General features: G+C 40.6%; 1 protein-coding gene across 1 annotated transcript in view; it reads left to right on the forward strand.

Moving 5' to 3' along the window:
- Window positions 1-20,219, forward strand: part of DHX15 (DEAH-box helicase 15) — a 66,523-nt gene extending 46,304 nt beyond the window's left edge. The window contains exons 9-14 of the mRNA XM_066631649.1: window positions 3,417-3,525; window positions 5,316-5,507; window positions 8,712-8,834; window positions 13,344-13,534; window positions 17,530-17,699; window positions 19,648-20,219. Of these exons, the coding sequence (XP_066487746.1) occupies window positions 3,417-3,525; window positions 5,316-5,507; window positions 8,712-8,834; window positions 13,344-13,534; window positions 17,530-17,699; window positions 19,648-19,765 (903 nt within the window). The 3' untranslated portion in view covers window positions 19,766-20,219. The remainder of the gene's footprint in view (window positions 1-3,416; window positions 3,526-5,315; window positions 5,508-8,711; window positions 8,835-13,343; window positions 13,535-17,529; window positions 17,700-19,647) is intronic.
- Window positions 20,220-26,278: the final 6,059 nt, after the last annotated feature.

Consider the following 26,278-nt stretch of genomic DNA (forward strand, 5'->3'; position numbering starts at 1 on the left):
ACACCTCCCAGTTCAAAGTGTCCTTGTCCCCAGAGCAGTGGACCAAGACCGCAGACCTGAGCAATGCTGTCCTCCGATCCCCCAGGCTGGATGTACTGATGTTGGCCCGCTTCCTGGGCATGCTGACCTCCTGTCAGGACATCATCCCATGGGCCAGGTACAGGGCATGGTCCATCCAGCACCTGCTGCTGCCCTTCCAAGACTTCATTGTCTCTCAAAGGAGCAAGCGTGTCAGACTGGACCCCCTCACCCTCAAGGACCTTCGATGGTGGACGTGGCCACACAGGTTGGACCAGGGCTCGCCCATCCAGATACACCACAGAGCCGTCCTGTTCACGGACGCGAGTCTTCAGGGTTGGGGGGCCCACACCCCTGAGGAGGTAGTTCAGGGTCGCTGGTCCCCAAGCAAGAGGATGGCTTCTATCAATCTGCTAGAGCTGAAGACCATTCGACTAGCCCTGCTGGCCCTCCCCCAACTCAGAGGTCAGGATGTACTAGTGTACACCAACAACATTGCGGCAAGGGCCTACGTAAACCGACAAGGGGGCACCAGGTCAGCAGCCCTGCAGATGGAGGCATGCAGACTGATGCTGTGGGCAGAAAAGAACCTCAGCTCCATCAAAGCCGAACACATTGGTGGACTGGAAAACACAGCAGCGGACTGGCTGAGTTGCCAGGACCTCAGCCATTCAGAATGGAAGCTCCGTCTGCAGGTCTTTGCTTGGATCAACAGTCAGTTTGGTCCAATGACCATAGATCTGTTCGCCAGTGGCCACAACCACCAGCTGCCGAGGTTCTTCTCCCAAGGACACTGTCCGGAGGCAGAGGGGATGGATGCACTCCACCAACGGTGGCCCCAGGGGTAACATATGCCTTTCCCCCCACAAAGCTCCTTCAGAGGGTCCTCACAAAGGTCAGGCTAGAGCAGACCAAAGTCCTCCTCATAGCACCAGACCAGCCCCGCCGACCCTGGTACCCGGACCTGCGAGAGTTGGCCATCTCCCCACCCATTCCCCTTCCCCAGCGCCCGGACCTTCTGTCACAGGGCCCAGTCCTTCACCCACAGATAGCCAAACTCCATCTAGCTGCCTGGAGATTGAGCAGAAAAGACTAGCCGGGTCAGGCTACTCCCCTGCCGTCCTGGCTACTCTCCTCTCCAACTGGAAAGGATCCACCAACTGGGTCTACAACAGAACCTGGAGGGTCCTAACCAATTGGTGCCAATCCCTAAATCTTGACCCAGAGAGGATCAGGGTCAAGAATTTCCTGAGCTTCCTCCAGGCGGGCCTCCACAAGGGCCTCAGCACGGCCACCGTTAAGAGGCAGGTCTCAGCAGTCGCCTCCATTCTGGGGTCCCCCAAGGGAAGGGCTCTCACGTCACACCCGCATGTTAGAAAACATAGTGGCCCACTCCCGCCACCTCAGCTGCATCCAGGGCTCACCCCTCCCTGGAGGCAGTGTGCAGGGCAGCTAGCTGGAGCTCGCCTAACACCTTCATCAAGCACTACAAGATCAACGCGCCTCTGGGGATGCAGCCTTCGCAAGGCGCGTCCTCCAGAGCATGACACTATAGACTTACAGCAGCTCCCACTCTTGAGGAGCACTGCTTGGGCACATCCAACTTGATGGGACTAAGATGGACATGGAGATCCCACTGGAGAACAGGGAGATTTGTACTTACCCTGAATCCCCCTTCTCAGTGGTCTCCATGTCTGGATTAGTCCGCCCGCCCTTGCAGCTGTAACAAAAAAAACAAAAAAACTGAGGAGAAGCAGATGTATATTGAACACCAGAACTGTAAGGTCAGGGGGGGACAGTACAGCGCAGAGTGGCAATAGAATTAGGGTAAGGCCTTGCGCCACCTGGGCCCATTCTGCACTCATCCCCAGAGCTAACACACAACACCGCACGTGACATCAGACGACTGCCACTACAGTGCATCCGGAGGGACATGGGACACCTGGTATCGGGGGCAGGGCTCTGCAAGCTTGGACAGTGTGGGGAGTCCAGGCAGCCCCTCCCCTCAGGAGGAACAAAAGACTGGCCTGCCTACCTGAGAGGGAGGAGCTACCCACTTGTTAGGACTAATCTGGACATGGAGACCACTGAGAAGGGGGATTCACGGTAAGTACAAATCTCCCCATTTTCTACAAAAGGGTATCCAAAGTGATACACACTGAAAGCACAACCAAAGTGAACAAATTAATAAAAAGTAATAAAAATTAAGGATAGCATTTAGCAGCGGCAGCGGAACAGTAACATAATTTTTTGTGTGATTTTCTTTATTTTAAAACAAAGTAATACTTAAATTGCCAATACATAAACAAAGTGCAGTCCTCATTCTTACAGATAATTACAGATATAGAAACATTTCCTTAACTATGATATGTCAGTGTCATTTTTTAGAAGGTTAGGTACGTGATTAACAATCCTTAAAGTATGTGCTTTCTTATTGCAATAATTAATAAAGAATTGCCAGGTTTTATTGTAACAACTGCATCTTTGTCTTTTCTTCAATTCTCACATAGTGTGTTAATTTAGATAGACTTGAATATTCATGTAACTTATCTTTCCATTCATCAATCGAGGGAATTTCTCTTTTTCTCTGTTAATTGGCATAAAGAATTCTGGTTGCTGAGTGGTTCTCAGCACCGCTTATTCATGGATTTTGTATACTTTAATAAGAATGTTAAAAGTTCAAGAGATCGCATTCCACTTACATAGTTAATTGCTCTTATGACATAAAACCAGCATGTATGGGAAAGGATAAGTCCCACCATAAATTGGCATAAGTTACTTTTTCTTCTTAGATTTCTGGCATAGAGGATGATTTCATACAGTTGTGTAAGTCTATCTTGTCAGTCTGTAACAGTTTCCTCACAAGTGGTATTCCAACAATATTTTGCATATCTTAAATGCAAAGTATTTTTTATTGCCAGATGTGGTATGTGTCTCTGTTCCCAAGCACAGTTAATTCTCTTAAGGTGTAAGTGCTGGTTTTGTAACTTTGAACAGACCATCATATTAATATATTATTCCATAAAAGTGACAGCAATTATGTACCTGAAGATTAAAAAGATATGGCTCTCCACCTCAGAACACCTCCAGAATGTCACTTCTGGTTATGTCCAGGAGGTGCTCTAAGGCCCTTCGGTTGTGGGCGCAACATCCATAGATATTCAATTACATGGATGCCAAGCCCGTGGAAGAGGGCCCTTTGTATGCTAGTTTGCACAGAACTGGTTTAATCACATCTTTAAGGTTTTGGGGGGGCAGTATGTTACAGGATGATTCCCACCATGGCAGCAGCTTACTGTGTGGAGTCTGTTTTTCTGGTTCAGATTGATATTTTCTTAGTTTCATATTGGAGGAAGTTTAAGTAAAAAGTGAAAATGAACAAAATATTTCTTTTCTAGGACAACACCTATCCTGAAATTCTGCGGTCCAACTTGGGTTCTGTAGTATTACAACTGAAGAAACTTGGTATAGATGACTTGGTTCATTTTGATTTTATGGACCCACCAGGTATTCTTTTATTGTACTTAAAACTGTGACTCTTATCCTAAGAAATTTAGGCCTCCTAAATCTTATTGAAATTGAGAGAAGTTAATAACAGCTAACATGTATCATTGATTTAAGTAGTGCTTATCTACCACTAACTTTTTAAGAATACAATCTAATGTTTCTTAGCATATAATATGCAACATCTTAATTATTTTCAGGCAGGAATTTGGCATAAGCTGAGTTTAATGTATGTTACTTAAAAGGTGTATAAGATTATGCAGGTATAACAAGGATCTAATTTCCCTTTTTACAGTTGCATGCCACAGGTAGAGACAGAAAGTGTTCTTCACTTTCAAAAATGTTATCTTGATGTAAATATGTTGATAGAGGTGTGTGTTTGATTACAAACACATAACACTGCATTTTGATGTTTAAGATATTTTCTAGAAATTAAAATGAACTACTTTTCTATTTTCTTAATAATACTGTGGTTGCATCTGTTGACACTATATCACCTACCCAGTACATTTTTAAAGTGTTTAGAATTAATAAAAACGAGAACTTGGGGGGCATAAAACAACTTTCTGTCAAATTGCAGAATCTTTAAACAAATAAAACCATTTTCAAATACATTCTACTAATTATAGAACTATTTGTACAACATTTATTTCAGTTAGATAATGCTGCACAGTATTCTAAGACTTCATATTGATCCATGTTCAGTAGTGACATATGGGAGGCCCTCATATCCACAGATTCAGTTATCCGCAGATCGGGTCTGGGGCCCCCCCTCCAGGGCTTCCCCAGGCCTCCAAATGTCTTATAAGTCATTAAAAATGTCACTTCTGGTTTTTCTGTGCAACCAGAAGTCACAGTATTTCTAATGCAGAGCTCAGTCTGAGCTCGGCAGAGACCAGAGATGGACATCCCTAGACTGCTGAGCTCAGAATCCCCTCCGGAGGCAGGGATATCCACAATATCAGTTATCCACAAGCGGGGATATCAGCTATCCACAAGGGGTTCCGGAACAGAACCCCTGCAGATAAGCATGCCTGTATGTTAATTTTACTGTTCAGGTGATTGGGTTTTCATGGGTTTTAGGTAATCCTTGGTAATTGAATCTGAAATTTCACAAACTACCTAGGATAATACATTGAGCTTGAAAGTCCTGATTATACTTTTTATCATAGAGATGCTGGGGCAGCTGGACTGGGCAGCTGGGGTTGAGTTGGCCTGAAAAGCAGGAATTATAGCAAAATTCACAAGATTGATGATGGGGTTTAAAGCAAAGCTGGAAAAATGAGTAAAAGCAGGCTGCAATTCTACCACACTGACCTTGGAGTATGCCCCATTTATTATAATGGGATTTATATATAAATATATGCATAGGATTGGACTTGTAATATGGTAATGAACGTGTTGCTAAATGGCATATGACAATGAGCGCAGTCATCTCTTCATTACCTTTCTGGTAACATGACTAAGTTCTGTTGTATATATGACATTGGATACCTTGATTTTTCCAACAATTTACTTAGCCACAGTGTTATTATGAGCTTTTCTAATTATTTGACCTGTGTTCAATTAGTTGAGTGGTTTAATTATGGAAAACTAAAGGATAGAAAATCAAGATGTTTCTCTTCAATCCAGTAGAATCAATTTTTGTGTCCATGTATGAAATAGCTAGAAGTAAGCCTACATATTGGCATTTCTAAAATCAAACCTCAAACAGAATAAAAAATTGAGTTGTTATAATGTGCTATTTTTTTGTTTTTTACAGACAACTGAACTAATATGAATGTTTTTTGCAGCTCCAGAAACCTTGATGAGAGCCCTAGAGCTTTTGAATTACCTAGCTGCTTTAAATGATGATGGAGATTTGACTGAATTGGGATCCATGATGGCGGAATTTCCACTCGATCCACAGCTGGCTAAAATGGTTATTGCAAGTTGCGACTACAACTGTTCTAATGAGATTCTATCTATTACTGCCATGCTGTCAGGTAATAGCAGGGACAGAGATGCCAATCAAAACACAGACCTCCAGTTAGGGGAAGCTTGTATTAATGGTTCTGGAACAGGACTTACAAACATAACTTTTAAAAAGCTTGAATTGTGCCGTACAAAATTACTGTATAGTGTGATTCACAATGGAGTAAAGTTTATAAATGAAATCAACACTGAAGCTAAAGAAGTCATTGTGTGTGAAATGGTGATCTCTTCTTATGGCAGCTAAAAATTATCTGTTAAATATTCCAGATTATAGGAACACTTCTGTCTATCAAAAATTGCCCTTTGTCTATTTTTTGTTAGAAATAGAGCAATAGTAGTAATCTTCCATTTTACTTCCAATCCTCTAAACTTGTGGTTACCAATTACATGACTTATCTTCTTTAGGAGAACCTACATCATAAAAGTCCAGAGTTACCATTGTTAAATGGAGTGCTAGAGGGGAAAAATCAACTTCTTAATATTATTACTTTGTCTTCTTTTAAAAAGTAGAGAATGCAGATATGACAAGTGGACTTGTCTGAATAGCAGTGTTTTGGTTCAATGGTTGACTCTTGCTAGGACTGGGATCCAAAAGGAGTTACCTAATGTGGATCCAAGGGCATGGATGTGGCTAGTGGGAATTTTTTTCAGCTTTGAACAGCACGTCCATAGCATCTCAGACACTGCTTTTGAAAGATGCCTGAGTTTCAATCGTGGTTGGACATGGAAAGCTGCTGTTTGAGATAAAACAAACCCAAAGTCTGCTTGGACATTCAGAACTAGTGTCCATTTCTTTGGATGCCAGCTAAAACATTGTGTAGCATCCTTAGATTCCCTTATCCCAGAGCAAGGAAATGGTTGCCACTTTGTTTCTTCTGTGGAAATAAAAAAACAACAACATGATCTCAGTTTAGGAGCTGTGCAAGCAAAGAAAGAAATAAAGATTTATCTATGCTTAAACCTTCCCCTACTTTGCAACTTCTAATTGTATTCAGCCATTATCAAGATGTTGGCTATTCATTATGGTAATGTGGACATTACCATTCACTGAAGTTGTAAAAGATATAATTTGGTCGACCCTGAATTAGGGAAGTTCACGGTAGATCATAAGATAAAGGTTTTGGGTAAGACAAGTGATCACTTTATAATTACAGCATATTAACATTATAACAGTATTTTTCTAAAAACAAGCTACAATGTTTGTTGCAGAGTTATGACAGTTCAGACTCAGAGCAGATGGGCAGGGCAGAATCTAATCGTCTTGTTTAAATTAGTCTTATTTGCGGAGGTGGTGGTAGGTTGATGCCTGCCTTTTTATGCCATGCTTTTTTGTCAAGCCAGTCTAAGATTTGATCTGAGCTCTTGCTATCAACTGCATATATAAATGCAGATACATCTACTGTATATGTAAATATTTTGGAGCAAGATACATAAATCTTGCTGTCCTTTTGGAAAAGTCACAAAATATTTATACATGCAGTAGTTACTTTTTTCAACCAAGAACATGTGCGCATAACTTTCAGTAGATTATCTTATTATGAAGAACTAAAACTGTGTGGGATACTTGATCTCTTGGATGCAGTTAAATCACTATTTTAAAATCCTGTTGCTTTCCAAAAAACATCACCAACATAATTTACGAATATAGTCAGTATTGAACAAAATACATTTGAGAGCCATGTAATAATAAGAGTACTCTGTATTTTAGACTTCAAGGCAAATATAAAATGGAGATTAAAATAGTGTTGACCAAAACTAGCCAAACCCAATTTTTTTAAAAATTAAAGCCTCAGTCAGTAACCTTTAAACTGATAAACGGTAGTACTGCTCTTCATTCAACAACTTGTAGTTATAAACATGACTAATTTTTCTTTAATTACTCACATCATTGAATTATGCCATATTAGTGAATGTTTTTATTAGATCCACAACATTTAAAGTATTTTGTCACTGAATGTTGGGCATTTATTTGGTTTAGTAGAAACTCTTCAATCTTTTGGTTCTTAATATATAAAGTATATATATATATTTAATTATGCACTGTAAATGGTACAGCTCTTGCAGTATTGCTATTGGCATATTGCAATTTTGCACAATTCCCAACTTGTGTATTGTTACAAATCTCTTCCCGCTGCGTCTCTACTTTTGTAAGAATGAAATACTGATTTTAAAAATTGTGTGAACTATAAAAAGCAAACTTTAGGAGCTTTGCGGGCTTTGGTTGTGACCAGAGCAAAACTGTCATGGAGTTGGAGGAGCAGATAGTGCTTCAGCCTGTTCTTTCATCACTCAGTGTGATTTGTTTCACTTAAACACACGTACAGCTTCTAAGTGGGTTATTTTTGTACATTAACCTCTAGGGAAAAGTTTTAGTTGATGGTTCATGTATGAAGTATGTTGCATTTTTACAAGGCCGAGGAACTAGCTAACCCATCAAATGAGTTGCTTTACGAAGTGTTTACCTTACTATAAATAGTTTAGTCATGACTTATGGTCATTAATTCTGACATTTTAAATTAAATCAGAAAAACAAATTTAAAGAGACATCTATATGAGAGTATAGATTATAGTCACAATTCACTAAATTCAGATTTGCTTATTAAGGTCTGATAAAGCCACTGGGCAGTCTACCTTCCACCACTGCCGCTATCATCAGAGCCCTGGACTGCTGTATAGGCATATGTTATCTTATGTCTTTGTGTGCCAGTGCTGATAGAAATGCCTGTTGTTGGTGACAGAGCTATAATAGAATTTAAAATTCTGAATTAGTGGCATACTTGTCATTTTTTAGAGGTTACTGTTGCTGAATACCTCGCCTGCATGTGGCTATTGCCTATAGACCACTTCTCTGAAAACAAGCTTTTCTCCACTGCATTAGGTAGAGCTATCAGCATTTGGTTTTGCACTGAGGTGTCACAAGATCATTCCTGTATACAACTTTGGAACTTCGATGGCCTTCAGAATAGATCTTTTGATGCCTACTTCTAGTAAAAATAATCAGGCACTCTGTAGCTTTGAAACCCTCTTGTCTTGCAGATGTGGTTAGGTGTTGATGTACCAAATCAAGGTAGTAGACAGTCCAAGATGCAGTTGGAGGCCATCCTGCCCTGCCCTATGCTCTGTGAACTGACCTAGCTAGGCCTTGTTCCTCTATCTGTGAATGCGTGACTCATCGATATGGGCGTTTGTGTTGGGCCCATACCAACCTTGTTTAGTCCCACAGTGTTTTGTTCGCCCCACGGAAGCCAAGAAAGCGGCAGATGAGGCCAAGATGAGGTTCGCCCACATTGATGGAGATCATTTGACGTTGCTGAATGTCTACCACGCTTTCAAACAAAGTGAGTATAAATGTGGGATACTTACCTATCACTTGTCTATGATGTTATTATTTGCCTCTGTATCCACTCCAGCTGGACACTACTGTACAGATTCTGTTGCATGTTTATGGGGAAAAAACCAGAGAATTATCTGTAGGGGAAAATAACTGGAACTGACGTAGTGTAGTGGTGTATTTGGGGACTGACCTACAAATAGGAAAAACCATGATTTGAATGATACATCTATTGTGAATGTATTAAGTGTCTTATGTAAATCAGTCTTTCAAGCTTAGTCCTTCTGTTGCCCCTGCAGTACTGGCATACACTGGCCTATTTAATGTCCCTTGTATTTGAAGATTTGAGCCGTTTAAGGTGCCATATGAATTGTGAGGATTCTTGCTTTATTCTTCAAAATATAAAGCTGCCCTTATACTGAATCATATCATTTGTCAATCTAGCTCAGTATTGTCTACTGTTGCTGGCGGTTGGCTCTACAGAGTTTCAGACGGAAGTGTTTTTTAGCCCAACTCAACAGTGAGGGGGATTGAACCTGGAACCTTCTTTCATGTAAACTATGAGCTACCCCCCCCCCCAGTACAGCCTGTTTCAGGATTCAATTCTTTAAAAGTATAGTCACCTATTCCTGTTCCTATTTACATATCTTTACTGGTCTGTTTCTCTGTTGCTGTGTGTTAATTTTTAGACTTGTGTATAACCTTTTGATCTAGATCCTTAGATCCTCTTAGATCCTCTAACAGGGAAAGATATAATAAATAGGCTCTCTCTGTTTTTAAGAATGTTTTTCTATAATCAAGTATTCTTGGTGTCCCTTATTAACTTGTATAAACATACTGACTAAAATCACTCTCTTCTATCTTCTGTGCACTGCCCTGATGTGTGAGCAATTACTTCCATGTGAAGGGAAAAAATATTTCCTTCCAAGGACAGTGCTTTGCATCTCCTAACTGGGGCTGCTAGTTAGAAGTGATTTGAAAAGCACAAGTGCATCTGTGGGAACCCCTCCCCCCCCCACACATCTAAATCTTGTGCAGTGTACTTGTGTGACCTAAAGATTTTCTGTACTGTAAAGGAAAACTTTGAAGTTTGTCTTTCTGCTCTTTGCTGAATTCAGATAAAATATAGCGTGTTCTGATAGTAGAAAATATTAATTTTCATGAAATAAAATTCATGTTGTGGATGAGAGCATTTAGAGGCGCAGAGCTGAAACTTTTGTTTGGGCCATTATTTGGGATGGGGGAAGAAAGTGAACTGGAATTCCAAATTAAGGAGCATGCACCTATCAAGTGTGGATTCTTGGAACACAAGATCAGGAATCTTGCAACTCAGCAGTTGGCTAAGTTGCTTGAGATTCAAAATGCTAGAATTATTCTGAATGAGTAATAGGTTAAACTAGTACATACAGAGAACACTGAAAAATTGTGCCAACTTTCTCACATGGATTTTATTTGCTTGATATGTTTGTACTAATATCTTCCAACATCATCACTCTTTAGTCTGTTTCAGAAGTTAGACCAAGATAAAGATGTTCTCCTTTCTGAAGTATTATTATAAATGACATCTGGGCAGCCCAATCCTACCTAAAACCCTGTGCTGCAATGTAGTGGTGCTGGCTTGGCCTCTACTGCTTCGCACGAGGGAGTTTTGACTGCTGGAGGTCTCCTTGGGGTATTATCCCCTTGCTCTGGGATAAACCCTAGCAGCCGCTATGGTATGGGTCTTCTTGGATCTGCACCAGTGATATAACTGGCATAAATCTACGTTGAGCAATGCAGACAGATCAGGCTTTGAAAGGGCGGCACCACTGCCAAACCCACCCACTTGGTTGCCCGATTCACCCACCCTGACGCATCTCCTCCCTCTTCTGCTCACCCCCTGCCCCATTCCATCCCCTGAGCCAGACTTACCTGCTCTAGGGGTCCTCTTGACAATCGCCGGCACATGGGGAAAGGCTCCAGCTGCTGCAAAGCACTTTATGGCTGTTTGCAGCAACCTGTTCCTTGGAATTTTCAGTCAATAGCTTTTATTTAAAACTGGTATCTATCTCTATGGAACAGTAGACACTATTTTTCCAGGGAAGTTAACTCAACATACAGGTTGCACTTGTATAATCTGAAAATAATGGCTTGACAGTTTTATTCAAGAATCTTTCAAAAGAGGTTTGTCTGTATGTAGCTAAAGTAACAACAAGAACTTTAAACGGACACTGGGCATGTTCATGGCAGACTAGTTGCTTTTTATTATATGAATCCTGTAGCAAGAGAAAACAATGTATTTTCTCTTTAAATGTTCTTAAGTTCTATAATTGCAGAATGTCTATTTTGTCTATGATCACTGTTGGATACATTTCTTATCTGCCTTTGGAAGGATTATAGATGGTCTTCAGAGCTTTGCTTCAACAGTGACAATCATTTGATAACATATATCCTCATTAGGTCAAGATTTTGGAAGAATGTGAATGAAGCCAGGGTTAGAAAATTCCTTGATGTGACTGCTTATTGATATGTGTACTTCCCATCCAGACTCAGGGTCTCTGCATATGGTTGGGTAACCATAGTCCTTTAAAAAAAGTTGGAATTGTACAGATCGGCTGCTTCCAGAAGCTGGAAAGGGAACTGGAGTCATTTCTCCATTACTGTCAAACTGATCTTCATAATTACAATTTTATCCAAACTGTGCTTTCACAAGCATAGCTGTTGCATTTGCATTCTTTGGATAGGGGCTAATGTCATGTAGCCTATTCTGGGCTACATTATCATATCTGTAGGCTATCTGCAAGCCTGAACACTGCAAGTTAGTTCATATATATGGCCTGTGAAAATTCAGGCTATAAAATTGAAAAACACATACTATAACATGAAATGATACAGAACTTGTGCAGTAGAACCTGTGTGTATTCCATAAACCTTCCAATCTAAAATTATATTTAAAAATTTAGTTCCTCTTTGTTTTTGACATTATTTTGACTGACATGAACATAATGCCAAGGCAAAGTATTAAGTGGCTAGACTGGCTTTTTTTTGTTTTGTTTAGGCAACATATAATATTTTGTGTAACTGATGTAATCCATTTTCACCTGATTCCTATGCAGGTGAAACTATGACTAGGTAAAGACAAAACCTGTCCATAGTGGATTGGGATTGAGACTGAGATCACACTGCTTGCCCATCCCCAGCTGGTGTCAGCATCTGACACCAGCTTTGTCAGAAAAGCTGGCTGTCATGCTTTTCAATAGGAGGCTTATGAATGTACGGCGCTATTTTGTAGGTGGAATCAAACCACTTTTTAAAAAAGATTCTCTGGTTTGATTCAGTTACCAACTTCAAAAAAAGATTTTTGACTGAAAAAATTATTCGTTTAGATACATTCCAGGTATAATAATTTCAAACTCTATCCTTGTATGTACTGCAAGTTGTGTTGCTTTTTAAACTGTTTCAATTTTTAAAAGTCTCTAGAAACAGAATACTGAAATACAACAGGATGAAAAAAGAAAGCAAATTATTAGTGAGATTGAACTGAATTAGTGACACAACTGAAAGCTGTATTGCAAACACTATTGAACCACTTAACTTTGAACTGGTTACCATTGTTTAGAGCAGTGATTTTCAACCTTTTTCATCTCGCAGCATGCTAACAAGGCATTAAAATTGTCAAGGCACACCATCAGGTTTTTGACAATTGAAAAGGCACACCATGCTGCCAGTGGGGGCTCACATCGCCCATTGTCGCTACTAATAAATGACCTTCCCCCAAATTCCTGTGGCACACCTGTGGACCACTCGCAGCACACCAATGTGCCATGGCACAGTGGTTGAAAATGGCTGGTTTAGAGGTTCAGAGATACCAAGGGCTTCTCAGTTTGGGTTCAGTTCTGGCCAAATGCAAACTTTCTTTGAACTAGTTTTTGAGTTCAGATTTTGTTCTTCCTCGTATTTGAGGGGCAGTGATAATGTAGAACAGGAAAATACTAGTGGGACTCATGTAGGTTTCTATTAAAGTATGCTTCCCCCCCCCAGTTCCTATATAGAATTTTTTCTCAGTGCATGATGGGCAGCTCAATAAATGTCTCAAATGTATTCATTCCATGTGGATATCTTTTCACTGAATAAGCAATCAGTGGTTAAGTAATTGAGAGTGTCGTGTGCAAGCCCATAATGTTTTTCTCACAGTTTATTTTTTTCTCATGGGGTTTTCTATTGTCCTGGCTATCTGGAATTTTTGAAATATATGAACTATTTAATTTAAAGAAAGTGCCCTTTAATTCCATGTTGTTGCACAGACTGTTAGGTTTCTTGTTCATTCTTGTCAGTGTAGTTTATTTGAAGATAACCTGGCAAATTAACCTGAGAGCAGCTGAAAAGGTGTAGCAGTTGTTTAAATAAAACAGTATTGTTAGGTATTTTAATCTGTTCACTGAATTGGCCATTCAGCTGGTTTCTGTTTGTGTACTTGTTTTAATTTGGTAAAAATGCTCATTTTTAGATGATTCATGACTTTTTTTTAACATTGCAGATCATGAATCGGTTCAGTGGTGTTATGACAACTTCATTAACTACAGGTCCCTGATGTCTGCAGACAATGTACGCCAACAGCTGTCACGAATCATGGACAGATTTAATTTGCCACGTAGAAGCACAGACTTCACAAGCAGGGACTATTACATCAATATAAGAAAGGCTTTGGTTACTGGTTACTTTATGCAGGTATGTTTATACAATACAGCAGTGGTTCTCGAACTTTTCCTGCTCGCGCCTCCCCTGATGCTTGTAGCCATTGGCCATGGCTCCCCATTACAACACCTCATTTGGACACTAAGAGCAGGCTGGGCTCCCCAAGCAGAGGACTTACTCTTCTAGTTTGGAGCACACCCTGTGCTGATGAGATGCAGCACCTCCACACTCTTCTCTCCTCCAGCCTTGACTAATCCCAGGATGCCCAGGGTTCGGGGCACACTGGGAAATGTAGTCCTTGGGGCGAGGTTGCACATGGAGAGGGCTCCATGATGAGATGCGGCACCTCTGCCTGCCCAGCCAGCCTTCTCTCCCACCTCCCCCCACCATGCCCTCCCAGCCTCACGCTGCCCCACCCACCTCGTTCACAGCTTCAGAAAAGCAGCAAGTCAGGAGGCAGCATGTGCAGCAAAGCAGCCCAGCCTCTCTCCCCGAGATGCCTGGCAACACCCCTGGAGCCTAGCCACGCCTCACTAAGGAGGCAGGACGCACAGATTGAATACCTCAGCAATACAGGGAAGCCTCCACCTGTATCCCCCTTCAACATGATGAAAAATGTATTGTTTCACTACAGTTTATATAGGTTGGTTATTGACAAATTGGTAAACTGCTAAGGATTTTGAGACAACTTTTAAAAACCCCATGTTTTGAGGAGCATCACTCTTATTTGTGTCCCTCTCACTTTAAGCATGTCATTTGCTTGATGTGGGGACCAGTCTTCTTTCTTACATTCTTTCAAGCACTGTCACTGATGGCACTATACAAGTCATACCTAATAGGTTGTTGTTTTTTATTATGCAGAACACTTTCTATCTCTGGCTGTTGCTTCACACAAATATTGGCTGAAAAATTCTGTATTGTGTATGTGCTTATTGTTCTCCCATCTCACAAGGCATACCATCTGTATATCAGTAATGAATTCAGGAGCCTGACGCCCCTCCGTTTGTATATGTGAAATGGGCTGTCCAGAGCAAAGCAGTAGTTTCTGCATAGTCAGGGGACTCCCTTGTTATGTAGTTATAGATAAGTTTGTAAATTAAAGGGGAGGGGGAACTCAGCCTGATTTGAAGCATGCTTAGTGGCCCCCAAGAGCCACTGAGGAGCCATTTGATCTGCTTCGTATTTAGAGCATACCCAAGGAACCTACACCTTCTCAACCTTAATGCCTCCTTTAGAACATAAGAACAGCCCCACTGGATCAGGCCAAGGGCCCATCTAGTCCAGCTTCCTGTATCTCGCAGTGGCCTACCAAATGCCCCAGGGAGTACACCAGATAACAAGGGACCTGCATCCTGGTGCATGTTTTCCCCTTGAGGGTAGCAGTTTTTCCCTGTGTTTGTAGGTAAGGGGCATCACAATCATATCAGCACAAGGGGGGAAAGGGGCTTTTTATAACTTACATGGGGGTCGTTATGGCTCTCTGGAGTGTCTGGGGGAGCCTGTGACCCCCTCTGCAGTCCTCCCCATGCCTCCAAACCCCTGAAAATAGGGGAAAAAAGACCCTTCTGTTTCTTGTGGCAGTGCAGTCATGACAATCATGTTGTGGCCGTCACTCTCACCCCACCTTTTAAGGGGGCAGTGACGGAGGTTCCCTGGCTGGAATGTTGAGATGCTCCAGTTCGGGAACCTCTGCCTTGAAGGGAATGGTTTACAGCAGCGTTTCTCGAACTTTGAGGGAGCTTTACTCTCTCAGTAAGTTCTTGCAGGAGAGGGGCTAGGGCAGTGCTTTGCACTTACTTCAAGAAGGCAGGGCTGCACTGCACTCCCTGATGCTTAGAACTTTCACTAAAACGGGCGCAAAGGACTTCCGTTTTGCAGGAGGTGCTTTGCGCCTGCTTTTAGTGAAAGTTCCAAGCACCCCACACCTCCTGCAGCCTGCTGCAGCCCTGCCTTCTTATAGTAAGTGCAAAGTGCCCCCCTTAGAGATGCAATCCTGGGGATCGCGTCGCTGCCTCCCTCCCCTTCCCCCACCCCTTAAAGGGTCGGGGGAAGCATTACACGAACTGATGGGTCGCGACCCACCAGTTTGAGAACCTCTGGTTTACAGAAATTGGGTGAGTGCTTATATCAGTGATTCCCAATCTTGAGGGACCTGTGGACCACTGGAGCAAATATTAGAATCATCAAGTACCACATGCAACCCCCTGCACACAAAAAATACAGTTAAATTTGATAGTCTGTGGAGAAGTGCTTGGTGAGACACTGGAAGTGCTGGCTGCAGCGGCAGGCAGTCAATTTACCACCCTTTCTGGTGGTCCTTGGGGAAGCATCTTACCAAGCAAGTGCTTCCCCACAGTCTACCAAAGAGGGCAGAAAATGGACTGGACACTTCAGTGCCAGCTGCTGGCAGTCTGTCCTCTTTTGGTTGTACTTGGGGTAGCGCTCTCCTGTCAAGATGCTGGAAGTGCCAGCAGTGGCTGTGGTTGCCTATATAGACTTTGACCAGAATCCAAACAGCCCCCTTATATATGCTTCTGCATTTCCAAGGAGCAGTGGCTGAATTTTTCCCTTCATGACTTCAGTCCCTTGAGTGGTATTTGAATGTCCCTTTAGAGCAGAGGTTCCCAAACTGTGAGCCAGGGCTCCCTGGGGAGCTCTAGAATCCTCATGAAAAACGCGCTGCTCTATGCAGTGAATAGGATTGTAGCCCTAATGCAGAACTGCGGCCAAATGGCCCAGTAAGTCAAGGGAGCCACCAGATGAAAACATTTAGGAACCACTGCTTTAGAGGGTTACCTGCTTGACATGTGACTTCAGACCCTTTTGAGAAAAGGGAAGTTCTGAAAAGTCTTGGAGCACAGAGAACTGCATGCACATATTTTGTCCTAAAACTATAATTTTGTATTAGTTATTACTGCTGGAACTAATGTTGTTCTTTCATTATCTGATTTTATAATTATTAGCCACTGTATTTGCCAGCAACCAATTTGATAGAATGAGGATTATCTATCCCCACTGCAGAAAGTTTAAAACCAAAAAAACCCTTGGAAATTTTTGCACTTATTCTCAGTGTATTTGCTTTGTATCCTGGAGCGCAGACATCTCCTGAGGCTTCTGTCTAAATGACTCTTTCCTGTTTTTTACCTCTTGTGTTTCTATAATTGCTTGGTGTGTTACACTGCTTGTTCCCATAAGGAATCTTGCATAAAACCTGTATAGTGTATAATTATTGGAAATTTTTAACCCTTGTTTATTGAAAATGCACTGTGAAAAATAAAAACTCATCAAGCGGTTTACTTCTCTGAGACTAATGACCCTTGAGATACTTTCATGGACCTGTTTACCTTCAGGATCACTTTTTTCCATATCTGTGCTGATAACACAGCATTGGAATTAACTTGCCCCTGTCCACTGAATTTTAGAATTGCTCAGGCTATCTGATGTCTATAAGGAGTAACCTTGTTTGCAGGATGTGCCTTGTTCATTTCATTGGAGGAAACATAGTGGCATGTGCATTGTTTGTTTCATGGGCATGAACTTGCTTTTTGCTTTGAAGTGCTTGAAATGGTCCACATATGCAAAAACTTTGTGTGCATTCTGGAACATATATGTGATTCCGGTTAGGGACAACAGCCTGATCATTAGATAAAATTATGGCAGTCCTTTTGACTGATGTGCAGGGGTTGAATATTCTTGGGTTTACTCTTCTCCCCTTTAATGTGCTCATGCTATGAGCACACATTTTAAGTTCCACTCAGCATGGCATGGGCTCTTTTAGAAATTCAAATGGCAGAAAATGGTTATGCTTCATTTAAGATTGTTTGTTCATTTAAGGTGGTCCACATAAATTTGGTTTTCTAGACTGGCAATATGTTCTACTGTATGTAATCTGCAGTTCGGTTTTTAAACAGTTATTGGGATAATCTCAAGCAGCATCGCTGTTTTTCAGCATTTTCTGAGAGAGAATATTACATGGCAAAACATACTGTTAACAGTTCTAATGTGAGTGTGAATATATTTTCACTTAGGTGGCGCATTTGGAACGAACAGGGCACTATCTAACAGTGAAAGACAACCAGGTAGTGCAGTTACATCCTTCCACAGTTCTTGATCACAAGCCTGAATGGGTGCTTTATAATGAATTTGTTCTTACCACAAAGAACTACATCCGCACTTGTACAGATATTAAACCAGAATGGTAAGCAATTTAAACCTATATTTACATTGTTTTTCTCCAAACATTAAAAATAAAAGTACAGTACATTTTCACATGTGATTCACATGTTGTGTATCCAAAGATTTAAGAACACAGTTCTGAAAAGGAAATGCATGATCATCCAACAACTTTACTAGTGGAAACCTATCTAAAAGATGTAATTTCTGAATTGACAATTACAATTAAGCTTCTAAAAATTGTGTTGTCTGAGTTCCCCTGTATGGTATTTTACGTATATTAATCTATTTGTTAGTTGATGGGGACAACCTGCATGCCGTACACTAAAATTTGTTTCTTTTCTTTGCAATAATAAAACAGTAAGAACAATATTTTGCTGAGGTATTTTGTACCTGTACAACAGGTACACTATTACCTGTTGTAATAGGTAATGAGCATGGGTGAGAGATATTGAATTTCAAAAGCCTTGCATTGAGCCACTACTGGTCTGTCACCAGAGTTAAGAGTGATGGCATGTCAAATAGTAAAGGAGGCATATGTTGGAATTACTGTGCAAGAGAGTAAGGAGCAAGTGTACAGTTACAAAGCCAACTCCCTAAATCTAGGCCAAGCATGCATTATGCCTGTGCTAGTCTTTTATTTTTTTAAAAATGTGGGAAAATATTGATTTGTGTCTCTTGGCTTGGCATTACTATCACTTTTAGCTTATTATTGGCTTCTTATTCATTGGATGTTTCATGCATACCCACAATTATAGTTCCTCTTACTCAGTCAATTTTGAATCGAGCTGACAAATGGTGTTGGAGTAAATTGCCTAACAGTTTAACAATTGTCAAAATGGAATTATAAAAATAGCAACAGTAGCTGATTTCTTGAGTGCTGATTTGTTATGTGGAAGAGATAGTGGAACAGAAATGTCCAGAAAGGAATGAATACTGTGTGATAGGACTCCATGCATGCTCTTTCAAAATATATCATCTTCATTAAACTGATTTCTTTTGTAATTATGCTTAGGTAGGAAATGACTTGTTGTCTTCATGATTTGGCCAAACTTTGGGCAAACCATAGTTTGCTTGTAGAACTAAATAAGAAATCACTGTTTGAGTGTAATTTTTAGGTGTGCGAAGAGGGAGTGCACTAACCTGTGGCATTTGCTTAGTTCCTCAAACCATGGTTTTGGTATATTATGGGAATGTTGCATCTAAATGAAAGTGTTTGGCATAGAGAAAGAGAGAGAACGAACATATATTCACTTTTTAAACAGCAAAATATGAGATATGAAGTGAGCCGTTAATAGAACAAAATGAGATAGGAAGAGTCGTTAATAGAACAAAAGACACGTGACAGATCCCCTTGCTTTTTTTTTTTACAGTATATTTTCTGTATACCGAAAATTTTTTGAAGCATGATTTTCATCATGCATTTGAGTTCTTGTTTAAAACTTGGCTTGCATTCAGAGATTTTCTGTAATGCTGAACTTTATATATTTAATCTGCTTGTCAAGAACTAAATGATCTAAAGAATATTGTATAATGAGGTGATGTGCCTTGTACTTAAAAGTATTCCAGCGTTGTTTTCAATTTGTATGATATTCCAAAGAATTGCTCAATAACATATTGACTTTCCATTTTAATGCACTTTAAAAATGAGTTTCTTAATATTACAAATTTTTAATTCATCTTGATAATCAGTGCTGCATGTGAAAAGGGTTTTGTTTGGGGAAAGTGTTTTTTTGTAGCTTGACACTTTAAAATTAACTAGTACTATATGTCTAACACTTGGATGTCTTTTATTTTGAAGCAGTCTTTTCAGTATTGTGCTTTTTGTTCATAAAGTGGATTTCCATATTTTCAGGCATTATTAAATAGATTGATCATCTAATTATCATAAGTAGCTACTAATTGGGCCATTGCTATTGCCTGCATGATGTTCAGATCTGTGCATAAGTGACAACCCTTTCTTTCTTTGGCAGGTTGGTGAAAATTGCCCCACAATATTATGACATGAGCAATTTCCCACAGTGTGAAGCCAAGAGACAGTTGGACCGCATCATTGCCAAACTTCAGTCCAAGGAATATTCGCAGTACTGAATTTATTATTTGAATTGGAAGTTGCTCAGAGGACAGCTTAAAACGATGAATGAACTCTTAAGTTCCAAGTTGTGCTCTTTGCTTTGGTTCAATAATGGCCTTTATTTGAAAGCTTTTTAATTTTTCTTTACAGTAAATATTCCATTCTGATTTCATAAATTAAACATTTATGCCTCCCTTTTGTGTTCACACTGTAGCTCATACTGGAAAAGCTGATCAATGTTTTGCAGTTTATTGAAAGTAGTTCTATATATATATAACAATGTTATAAGCATTTCTTTAGAAATGGTTGAAAATGCTTCTAAAATGTGATTATCGACCATGGTATGCATGATCGTTGTAATTGTTGACATTCCTTTTAGAAGTTGTGAAATGTTACAACTTGTGCTTATGTAGACACAATCTTCAGCCTCAGTACAGAGGTGCTGACTTCAATAAAGTCTATTTATACTAATGTTGTGGCAAAGTAACTTAGTATTTCCGTTCCCTTGGTCGTAGATTCGAAGATTCCTCTACTTAGAAACGTGGATTCCTGTAGTTTATAATCAATTGAATGGTCTGTTTCAGTTAATTGTGTTTGGATATTTCAGGTAGTTAACTATGGTTGCAATCTTATACACACTTTCCTGATAGTAAGTTCTATTGAACTCGGTGGGTTTACTTCTGAGTAGACATGCCTAGAACCATGCTGTGGGGAGTATACTTGGTTATAGAACACTGCTAATTTAGCTAATACATATTTCTCCTGTGCATACCATGATATCCCATGCCTGTATCTTTTAAATTCCACAATGGATTTTGAAAGAAACTGCCATCTTATTTTTGTTTCAAAAACTTTGTTTTAAACAGCACAGTTCAGATGTGTGCATAGATCTCCCCTGCTGAAAATGACTTCTTCACTTAGTCCAGATTTGTTTTCTCCAATCCAATCTATGTATGTTAAGATCTGCTGTCCTCTTTGGAATGAATTAGGGCAGTCTGCATACACAATAGGTCTGTTATCTCTTTGAACTCTTGCCAATCTTTGCAGCATAACATGTATCTCTTAAAATTTAAGGGGCAATACTAAAATAGTATTCTGCACTTTCTTTGCAAGATTTGGAATTTGCAAAATGTTTTGTCATTTATAATCCTCGCTGCCAGAAGAAGATTGCAACTGAATTGACCTAGAAGTACATAGGTGCATTTTCAAAAGATGGGTTGGGGATTTTAAGAAATGAATAATGGCTTCCTTTCAGATAAGTAAATAAGTGGCTATGATCCTGATGTTTTTGTAGACATATGCCTTAACACCCTAAGGTCTTAAGATGTTCATAAATGTTGGTCGAGTGGATAGATGCAAGACTGTGCCAAGATGCAATTTGGTTGACAGGCTTTTGAATTATCTTTGCAACCACACATCTCCACTGAAATAGGGAAGCATTTTAGTAACATTTAAGTAACATTTCTGTGTTCTCCCAAGGAGTGTATCTGTAGAAAGTATCTTGGAAAGCAGCCTTTTAAAAGCCAAAAGAGAACAGTTTTATGTCAAATCAACTGATTTTGTTTAAAGATGCTAGACTGGCAAATATTTTCTTCAAAAATAGGGTGGGGTGGGGTCTTATGCATCAGAGAACAAAGTTGTCTGGAAAACTCAAGAGTTTCCTGTTCTGAAATGACTATGCAAATATGGGATAGAGTAATTTTCTGTGGAGCTAACATGGTCCTTGGAAATTTGCTCTAAGCATTTTTACTTTCGAGTGTGAGAGAGGAATGAATTTTGGGTTCATTTATGTACATAGGGTGGGTTGGTCTATTTCTCCCCGACTTCAACAGTGGACTGACCATGAAAAAGAGAAGAAAAGATTTCTCCTTGCCCTTTCTTCTATGAACACAGTTGGTCTTTTGTAAATCCTCATTTCAGCAGTGGATGGGTTTCCATGGGCAGCACACAACTGTTGTTCCTGCTAAGCTGCACAGCTCAAAGCTCAGCCAAACATGTGACGTCTCTGCCGAACTGCAGAAGGCGACCCACCAAAAGGGGTCAGCAACCAAAGTGGTCCGCCTAGTGGTGCAGGCCCTTTATAGGGAATATTACACACATGTACAGGGTGAGTTATAATGGTCTCTGGGTTTTAGTGTACTGCTACATCATGGCAGAAAGGGATAGGGTAATGTAGCTAATGATAATAGAAAGAGAAATGTTCAAAGTTCTTTACAGACCTTACAAATGCTGAATGTGTCCACCCTTCGTGACACAGCAAGTGTCTATCCTGTAATCCAGTTGGGTCCATACTCGCACCAGTGTTGCCTGGTTCACCTGAGTGATAGCTGTGGTAATCCGTTAAAGTTCCATTAAATATCTGCACAAACACCTTGTTCTTAATGTAGCTGCAGAGGGAGTTGAGCACAGAAGTGCCATTGAACCACGAAAATGAATTTGGTTTTCGTGCACTCCAAAACACAGTAAACCTTCTCTGTTCCTGACACTATCCTGACAGGAATTCACCCTAAAGCCAAGGACGTGCCAATTCCCAGGTACATGAGAATACAAAACTTGATGTTCTTTCTATCATCATGTGTTGTATTTCGTATCCCCTGTCGCTGCAATAGGGATACTGAAATATCCAAAATCCCATAGATCTTACCAAAAATCCTGAAGACCATTATGTCTCACCCTATATAGGCCAATGTCTGATTTAACCATGTAGGGCATATTCTAGCCATTAAATGATAAACATTTGGATGTATTTCATCTTGTACCTAAAAAATTTCCAAATGAAGCATAGCAGATTCTATGTGAGAGTTTTCTTGCTACAAATTGAGAAAAGTAATAAAACAAGTATATGGTTACTGGTAAGAAACACATGCTGAAATTGTAAAAACAAAAATGTGTAACTGTTGTGTTCATTTTTTTCTTCTCTTGAGGGAGAAACAGTTGTATTTTTATGCTACAGTCAATTCTGTTTTCCAAAAGCAATACATGAGAAGCAGGCCATTTTTATTTGAATCTCTTCAAAAAAAAAGCAATACAAAAAAAAAAAAAGAATTGATATTGTTAAATACTAATTTGAAGGGAATTGTTCACTTGCATTTAATCAATAGGTTGACATATATGGGAGCAAAAGTATAAGGATGCTAGTGGAGGAACAGAATGGTTATAAGAGTATAATTACGGAAGGCCATATATTACACATGCATGCACCCTTGTAGTAAAACACTGGAGGAAACAGAAGGAGGAAAGAGTTTAGTTTGGGCTTATGGAATCGGCTACTGTACATGAAAATACCAACCTTATACTGATTGCATGTTACTATAGTAAGGGAACATACTGATGCCTTTTATGAAGCACAGATAGGGTGTCTATTTCTAGCAACTTAAAGGAGGCATGTTAGAGGCATATTAAGAGATGAACTTGATCTAGCTGTTGAACTATGAAAGTTCTAAGCTGTCTGCATCTTCTACATTTGATAACTGTAGACTGCTGTTTCTAATTTTGCTCCAAGCTTTCTGTCTGGAGAAGAGCAAAAGTTGAGTGAGGCATTAAGTCAGAAAAGAATATGTGGCCTAGACTTTAGTAGTAGTTGATACCTTGATTTTCATGGATCACGACTGGACATTTTAAAGCACACTTAAGCAAGGTCACCATTTGACAAAAGTAAATATCTTGTGATCCAGACAAATGTGTTTGACTGCTATTTATCTTTTTCCTTTACTATATTTTAGACTTAATAAATACAGCTCAAGGCCAACGTATGCAAGTAGTACTTGCTGACCTGGTTGACTGTATATTAGGTTTTAACAGGACCATTTCTAGGCCACCTGGTGTGTAAGTGGATTCTGAGACCATTCCAATTCCATACACTTCTGAAACCCCTCTATTCAACAGCATCTCATGTGTTTGCAGTTACTGCAAAAATTATTCCTGATGAATACAACAATGGTGTCACAAGGGGACAACAAATGGTGTTAAATTAGGTGGAGCTTTTTTTGACACAGCTTTAAGTTTGTGTCTTAAGGGGAGGTGAGTGGCTCCTATGGTTGGTATATTTTGGTGAGTTTGAAGACCTATGTATACATTAATCTGTGCAATAAGGATCTATGCGTAGACTAGCACAGAAAATGGTAGTCCTAAAGCAGTGGTGCTAATTCTAGCTGCAGCTAGCCTCCCAAGGAATCTTCATATATCACTAATGGAACTACTGTGTAGCATGGGATTCTGGAAAGCATTCTATGATGCACACTCAGTTCACACATGACAATGAACCTGTTGGGCCTCATCATTGCTTTGCATGAACTGAAAATGCAACCTTAGAACAGTGGTTCCCAAACTACAAGGGAGTTGGAAGCCCTGTAAGCCTTTGAAGGGGGAGGGGGGTGTAGCACTGACCTTAAAACAAAATCACAAAACTGGAAGTAGGTTGTGATAAGAACTTTTGGGAACAGCGGAGAGGCCCACAAAGGGAGATGCAAGCCCCCCACCACCACACACACTGCCAAAGGCCAGCACTATATTTCTTTACCCAGCATGTAATTCGTTTGTGGAACTCTTTGCCACAAGTAGTAGTTATGGCATCTTGCCTGGATGCCTTTAAAAGGGGATTGGACAAATTTCTGGAGAAGTTCATTACGGGTTACAAGTCATAGTAGGTAATGTGCAAGCTCTTGGTTTTAGAGGCAGGCTGCCTCTGATTGACAGATGCCAGGGAGGGCACCAGGCCACAGGTTGTGTCTGTTGTCTTGTGAGCTCCCTCAGGCATTTGGTGGGCCACTGTGAGATACAGGAAGCTGGACTAGATGGGCCCTTGGCCTGATCCAGCGGGGCTATGTAAAGAAGCCCCTTGGTTGTTGTGTTACTGTGATTGCTACAGGGCCACTCCCCTTAAGGGAGAATGCCCTGCTTCTGGTTACTCTGGTGGGTCACAACCCACCAGTTTGGGAACCACTGACTTGGAACATAATACAGTAGTTGCAGGGCAGAATTCTGTAGTGGTAGGCAAGCTGTCACATAGGGAAGCATGTTTGCTAATACTGATCTTCTCATTAAGGACTCCTAGTTGGTTTCCAAGCTTCTCCAGTATACAGTATGGAAACTAGTGGCTTAAAACACAATTACAGTGCACACAGAAAAAGAAAAGAAAAAATATATTGCTAAAAACATGGTTTTTCAAAAGTGATCTGCTTATGTAATTGTAGGATACAGTATTTTTTTGGTTTGGTATTACTATAAGAACGCTTTACTTATAAGAATATTTGACCTTTACTCAATCAGACCAAGTCTAGTTCAGCATCTTGTTTCATTCAGTGGCCAGCCAGTTTCTTCCCTGTTTCTAGGAAGGACACAAATGGAGCATGAAGGCATCTGTCTCCTGCTATTTGCCCCCCTCAGTGCACTTGGTATTCAGTAGTACTTCACTGCAACAGAATAAATTAAAACATAAATCTTAAAGCAGTGGGCAGCCCAATTCTATCCCCGATAGCACCCAGGGCTCCAGTGATGCTGAAATGGTGACCACTAGATTCTGTGGGCACTGGGCTAGTGCTGGGAAGGGAGTTTGCTCCCTTACCCTGTGTAATGCAGCTTTGGCACCAATGGGTCTCAGTTTTGTACCCACTTTTGAGCGGGTGCAAATCCGAGGAGGCCGGTGTTGGTCTGCCTGGGCCAGGAGGTTGCACAGGATATGGCAACGGAGCTTGCTGCCATCTCGGCTCCCCTCTTGAAGCCACACCGCCACCCGGAGGTATAACTTAACCCTGGCAGCAGTGCATTGTTCTCCTCCCAGTGCTGGGCCCAGCACCAATACTCCCTATGAGAGGGTGTGTAAATGTGCTTTATGGCATGTTTATGACACCCAGCTACAGCACTGGAGCTCAGCGCCGGTGCTAGGGCACCTTAGGATTGGGCCCTAATTTTTGTAGTTAAAAAATATTACAGTGACCTAAGATTGATATTAGCCTTGCATGCCCCCCACTCCACAGTTCAAAATTCTAGCTGATAGCTACAGACTTCAGACCAGGAGCCTAGGTTTTTTTAGCTCTGCCTGAAAGTTTGTTTTAAAATGTTCATTGATTAAGACATAATACTGATACAAAACGTCTTTGCGTAGCTTAAAACATGGAGGATAATCCTAAAAGTTAGTTACCATTGGCAGAAAATGGTTTCTAGCTCTTCAGCTTACCAAAGATTGACTGTCAGCCTTTAGTCAGGGGATGGCACCAGGGCACAGGTTGTGTCTGCTGACTTGTGTGCTCCCTTGGGCATTTGGTGGGCCACTGTGAGATACAGGAAGCTGGACTAGATGGGCCCTTGACCTGATCCAGCGGGATTTTCTTATGTTAATGTATCACACCAAGCTATGACTTACCTTTAGCACAATTTAGAACCAAAGCCATGGTTTGAGCTTGCAAGTAAGTTTGAAGTGGCTTGTTTTTAATTTTCCATTTGTTTAACACTTTTGCCTCCAAGGTGAAAGGCCCTCTGGAGAGGTAGCATCTGCCATAATTATGACTTGTCGGCTTAGACACCATGCCAAA

The sequence above is a fragment of the Tiliqua scincoides genome, chromosome 6, assembly GCF_035046505.1.
Source record: "Tiliqua scincoides isolate rTilSci1 chromosome 6, rTilSci1.hap2, whole genome shotgun sequence".
Taxonomy (NCBI): domain Eukaryota; kingdom Metazoa; phylum Chordata; class Lepidosauria; order Squamata; family Scincidae; genus Tiliqua; species Tiliqua scincoides.